The sequence below is a fragment of the Solanum pennellii genome, chromosome 3 (genome assembly GCF_001406875.1).
Source record: "Solanum pennellii chromosome 3, SPENNV200".
Classification (NCBI taxonomy): domain Eukaryota; kingdom Viridiplantae; phylum Streptophyta; class Magnoliopsida; order Solanales; family Solanaceae; genus Solanum; species Solanum pennellii.
Genome location: NC_028639.1, coordinates 57502814 through 57509680, shown reverse-complemented (window position 1 = coordinate 57509680; position 6867 = coordinate 57502814). Strand labels below are relative to the sequence as shown.

Below are 6867 nucleotides of genomic sequence, written 5' to 3'. Positions count from 1 at the left end.
GGGGGGGGGGGGGGGATTGCCTGTAGTGGAGGATCACTGATTATAAACTTCACATCAAGGAATTAAGTTGAAAGCTACTAAAAAAGCAAATTAATTGTAATTTAATTAGTGACAATAGCAAAGAGTTGAATGACAGCTAATAATGCCTTTCTAAAAATCAAGATTTCAGATCTACAATTGGATATTCCACTTACCAAATCATTTTTTTAATTTTATTTTTATAAAGCAAAAACAAAATAGAAGATCAACCGACGAAAAAAAAGAAAATGTCAAAGCTACAGAGCTAGGCATAGTTAAAAAATTATAATTATGTATTGTTCACAAAGCACTAATCCTATTAATGTAGATTATATGACATTTAATATTAATGTTAATAAAAACTTTCATTTATTAGTATAATAAGCAAGCAATATTTATTACTCTTTCACTCTTAATAAAATAATTTATAGCCACACAAAAACTTAATTAATTTGCATTTCATTAGTAGAGGCAAATTTAAACTAGAAATTATTTAATATTATACTATAACAATACTAATAAAATTTGCATAATTCATTACTATAGAGTCCAACTAAAGTACTAATTAAATACGGAACTTTAATATTTTTTCTTTCTCAAATTATGTGATAGAAATTTCTTTTTATTAATTCATAAATAAGTAGCCCCTCAATCTATGCCCAAAATTTCAAAACACACTTATATTATACTAAGGTCTTATTACCCCCTGAACTTATTTTATAAATAATTTTCTACCCCTTTTTTATCTACGTGACACTAATTTGAAAAAAATATCAATACATACTGAATTCACAAGATAGTGCCACATTAGCCGAAAAAGGGTAAAAATTATATATAAAATAAATTTAGAGAGTAATAAGACCTGAATATATTATAAATATGTCTCTAAGAATTCAGACGTAGATTAAAATGGTACTTATATATTTTTAAAAAGAATATTATTTTTTATAATAAAAAATAATTTAACTTTAAAATTTATTTTTTACCTTAACTAAATAATTTATAGCCACTTAAAAATGTTCAGGAAGGTCAGCAGACAAAAGACAGCACATCATATCTTATGTGATTTTGTCTGGATTTGAAACATGGACATTTCCAAAATTCACATGTTCTTATTTGACACTATTTTTGCTTCAGGACGGCGTCGGCAACTTGGTATCTAAATGTACCTTGTACGCTTTAAAAAAAATTTAATTGCAATGTACCCAATTAGCTCGCATGCTTCTTGATTATTCCATCAAATATTTATTACGTTTTTATTAGTATACATACAAAATAAATTTTATCTATAAAAGATATATATATCTATCAAAATTTAGCCCGATGATAAGATATTACCTTGTATTTTTAGCCTTCACATTTTAGGTTCCTTTTTTTTAATTTTAAAAAAAACAAAGCAATTAAATAACATTCTATTAGTATAGGTAAAGATAATTCCTTAGGTTAGACACTAACAATTTGTTTAAGGAATTAATGATGTAAGGTCAACGAAGTTGAAAGAAATAGTAAGTTAACTAATTGTGTCAAAGTCAGGATACATGATGCTTACAAACTACTCTTTCACAAGAGTTTTCATACTGTGTGGCACCAATTTCAAGGTAATTTTTTATTATTCAAAAATAATTACACATACTTTCACTAATTTGTACTAGTATTTGTAGATGTAAAAGTTTTTTTTTTTTTAAAAAAAAAAACAGCAGGAATCTACCTGTCTATGTGCATTCTCAAATCCAGTCCATTAAAGGATCGTTTAGTTTAGTGTGAACGATAAAAATAATTAATTTTGAATAAAAATAGTTAAAAAATAAAATTTTAATGTTTAACTATTTATATCATAATTATAAGATAATTTATTCTAAAATAATTAGTTTCAAATTAATTAATTTTACAATAACTTATTTCGAATCAAAAATAAATCATTATAGAAAGTTCTTTCCAAAGTATCTATTTTCTAAAAATCAAATCATTATAGTCATCATCCCATCTGGCAAATGACCTGTTATACTACTTACATTACAAAGTAAACAATTACTCCAATCGATTCAATTTGTTTGACGATTATGTCTGATTAGTCATATCTTTTTTAAAAAAAAAAACTTAAAATTTATGATCTTAAACATCTAATTTCGTAAGTCTTAAAAAAAATAGTAAAATGAAAAAATTTCGCTAATTTTTTCCTAAGTATAGAAAGTTGTGAAGCAAAACTCTGTTTTTCACCCTACTAGCTCTGTTCTATTTTTTTGGTGTATATATATAATGTGATTGCTATCTGTATGATATTATGTGAAATGTATGTAATTTGCAAAGAAAGGGAATTGAACGAACTCACATATCATCCATGAATTTAGCCGAAACCAATACACTTGTAATGAGTAAGCGATGAACATTGAAAGAATTGATGGGCAACAATGGCTGCATCTGTGAGAATCGATCAAGATAAATATAGGCGACGATGAAACAAGAAGGGCTACAATTTGCATATTTGAATATCCTCTCCAAGTAACTTTGAACAGAAATTGCAGGCCTACTAAGTCCATCAAATATAGAAATTTTTGATCTACTCTTCACATCATTTCTTTCAGCTACTCTTTCAACAACACAAGCAATGAAATTTAGAAATTTAGGCATTTCTTCATCACATTTATCTATTTCACCCATTGATTTTGATTACAATGTGTTTGTTTTGTTGGGTTGTAAATTAGCTGTGTGAACAATCTTCTCTTTTTCTACTCTTCTTTTACTTCTATTTATAGTTATTATTATTAATATATACCAAATAAATAAAACTAATGAGCGTCGGTTGTGATTAAAAAAAAAAGAAGTCCAATAGTGTAAATTATGACATTGACATTGCCAAGATATATGGCTTTGTAATTTGCACATACTTTTAAAGTTATTTATTAAATTTAGTTCATCCATTCAAACTCAACTTAATCGGCTTATATAACACTTTCAGGGGTTATTTTGTACAAAGAATAATAAAGCAGAGACCAGTAATATAGAGACTAATAATGCATAAATTAGTATCGCATAAATAATGTAAAATTTATTTTTTTTATCAAGTGTTTGATTCATTAATTTCTAACTAATCTTATGTTTGGATTAAAACTCTATAAAAAGCTTCTTTTCAATTATATCCTTAAATTATTAAAATATTTTTTGATTTATGTAATTAGGTCACAATAGATAATTGTCGACAATATTATTTTTTGTGGCATTTTCTACCTAGCTAGGGGAAAAATAATTTTATTGGCATGTTTGTTATTTTCTCACTTGAATTATTTGAGGGTAAATAATTATCATCTTAATAAATTGACTGATCAATTTTCAACTAAGAAAAGATAGACTATCTATTTTTAAAGCCGAAAAGACCGTAAGTGATAGTTATAAAATCGAATAAATCATCTACATACATACATAAAAATTTGAAGTTGTAATTTTAATATGTATACAATTATATAAATTGTTTAAAATATAAATAATTAGAAAATCTCATACACACAGAAATATATATATATATATATATATATATATATATATATATATTCAATTAGTAAAATATTAAATAACTCATATTTTCAATATTATATTGATTTATTTAGCACCAAACATCTCTCTTTAAATAATAAAAATGACAAGTTAATTTATTTAAATGAATTTATTAGAAGAAATATAAAATATAAAATCAAGAATATAAATAAAAAAAATTTGGGGGATATAATTTAATCTTTATATAGATTAATCTCATGATATTACTAATATCTTTTGATAAAAAATATTATTATATATAAACACAAAATTCTTACGACATAAACACTGGTATTAATACCATAGACATGAACTATTTTCCTACCCAACGACTTTTAGGGATCATCATTAACAGAGTGACTACTTTGAAATTTACAAGTGGAGAATTCCTTTTTTCACTTAATTATTCTCTGCCACTTTTCCCTATACCACCTCAGCCAATCCCAAATTTTATTAATTAAAATGAAATTATTTTTCATTGGTCTACTCAAGATGATAAATTGTAAAATGGTACATTTACTTGTAAACGTATGGCAGTAGAGTTTGGTGTTGTTGACTTATCTTTTAAAAGAAGAAAAGTGATCAAGAAGGGGATTAACTAAATTAGAGGAGAGATTTATGTGACAAAGGGAAGATTATTATAATTTTTTAAGGGGCCTACTCTATAGTTTCACATAATAATGATGATTTTTACATAATTAATTCATATTTGTATCCCACAGGCCACAAGTATATGGTTTATTAGGCATCATAGGTTATTCAGGCTTTACCTCTAAGTGTATAATAATTTGCTTTATCATCACTTAGATATATAGCAACATTATTTTATGGAATTGTTATTTTACAATTTCATATAGTTAAGTTAATAGTATAATTAATACTAGTATACCACTTATTGATATTCTCATTACTATTTCTTCCGTTTTTTATTACTTGACTTATGTTGACTTACATTTTTGATTAAAAATATTTATCAAAAACTTTTCTTTAATAATTAGATAGCATTTGTAAAAATGTAGTGCTTGGAAAAGTCTGATCTGACATTGGCTGTTGACATCTAACCTGCTCTTTTCATGTAATTAATTACTCCCCACATCAATCCTAATCAAACTAATTATTTTTAATAAATTCTTTTAGCATTATTAAACTTCATCAAAACGCAGCCACCGCCCACCAGAAAGCACCAAATGTTGGTAATTGTAAAATTAGTTCAATTAAGAAATCATGCTTAGAAACTATTTTAGTTGAAAGTTGGTACTTGCTTTGGAAGAATGTGAAGTTTAATCAAGCTAAAGTCAATAGGTTGATAAAAACTAAAGTAAAATGTTCATGTCATCAGTGTGAAAAAAGAAAAAAAAGAAAGCAATAAGTTTCGTGAGCTTTGTTTGGATGGTTAAATTTATGTTATAACAAGGTTCGGATGGAAAAATTAGACCTGTCACTACAATAAAAATAACTTTTAGCGGCATTAAATAATGACACTAATAAAGAGTATTAAAGTCTTTACCGGCATTAGTTAAGTGTCATTAGAATCAATGTCGCTAAAGACTTTAGGCACATATACAAAGAGCGACAATTGCCGCTAAAAATACATATTTAGCGGCATTAAGAATTAAATGACGCTAATAGTTATTTTTGTTGTAGTGCGTGAAAATATGATTAGCTTAATCTGTTGAAGTTTGAGCGGTTTATTGATCTTCTCATTTATAAGTTCAACATATTTTAGTTCAATTAATGTCATTTCATTAAAAAATTGAATTGATATGTAGGTCAGATTAAACTATTGGGTTCAAAAGATTCAATATGTCATGCCGAAACTTATAATTTCAAGTCATAAACGCAACAAAATCAGATGACAAAGAAAAACTTTTAAAAAAAAGTTTATGATATTGGTTTGGTCAATTGACTTTACATATAAAAGAAAAATATTAAAACTGCAAAGAGAATAAGCTTCCCAAAAAACAGAACTCTTCAATGACTATAAAATGATTGCTATTGTTTTCTTGTTATGATAAGAGACATTTTCAATTTATAAAGTTTCAATTTTTTCCTCGAAAGAAAGAATAACCCAAATATAAAAAAAATTATACTTTTCTTTTAGAAAAAATAAAAGTATTTTGATAATACTGACTTTCTTTCAACGAAAAATAAAACTCATGTTATGATAATATATAGGTTGTTTGACCAAACATATTAGTAATGAGTTACACACACACACAACACACACACACACACATATATATATATATATATTACTATTTAATAAGAATTTTTGAACTTATAATTTTAAAATTTTAATGAGTTACAAGATAAATCAATCAAATTTATATCTTAGATTCATTTTTACTAATCCTCTGATAGTTTGAAGCTTGTTGGTACTGGGCTTTCTGTTAGGATCGAATTCACGCACACACACTTGATGAATGAAGAACACAAGAACTTTCTTGAGAAAGAGAAGAGAGATCTAGAGAGAGAATGAGAAAATCCAATATTTCATGGTAACACCCCGTGAGTAAACTTCCACGGCGGTGGGGTATATTTATATTAATAAATCTGAGTATTTTTGGTTACAGAGAATAAATGGAGAATAAATAGTAAAGCCTAAAATTTAGGCTTTACTATAACCGCGTAAACAGTTATATATATTAATCAGGCTCCACAACCTAACACTTTCTTCCCTCTTCCCCCTTTTCATTTGGTAATACTATTCTTTCCGTGTCAATTTAATTATTTAAGTGTCTTGCCCTTTTTAGTCGTCCCAAAATGAGTTACTTTTTATATATAATAATTAACATTCCACATCATGGTAATTAAGTTTAAAAGCATATAACTAAACATCTTTAAACTAAAATTACAATATTTAAAACAAATTCTTTTATTTTTAAACTATACTTTTAAACAAATTCTTACATGAATACTATATATATGACATAACTTAAATTTATTGATAAGATTTAAATAACCAAATAAATATGGAGGGGATTAATTATCACCCATGTGAGTGTCCATGTGAGCTTTTGTGGAAGTACCTGCATGTTCTACGACACACCACTCTCAAAATACTACCAAAAAAAGGGAACACAAGATTTTTATTCAATGTTGACAAGGAAGTGGTGGTCATGTATGTATTATTATCACACCATTTACAAAATATTTATTTCAAAGTATAAAAATAACCAAAATCATAGGTACACACCCTATGTACACTTGGGAATGGATAGGAGACATCATTTATCATGTTGGTCCAATAGAATTATGACACATTTGCACTTGTATCTATTATAAAGATTGTTGTCCTTTTCCATTCCCCCCCCCCCCCCC

At 26.5% G+C, this 6867-nt stretch overlaps 1 protein-coding gene across 1 annotated transcript in view; it reads right to left on the bottom strand.

Annotated features, from left to right (window-relative positions):
• LOC107012954 (cyclin-U4-1-like) overlaps positions 1–2771 on the bottom strand; it is a 3940-nt gene extending 1169 nt beyond the window's left edge. Inside the window, exon 1 of the mRNA XM_015212931.2 lies at positions 2348–2771. Coding sequence (XP_015068417.1) covers positions 2348–2676 — 329 coding nt within the window. The 5' untranslated portion in view covers positions 2677–2771. The remainder of the gene's footprint in view (positions 1–2347) is intronic.
• Positions 2772–6867: the final 4096 nt, after the last annotated feature.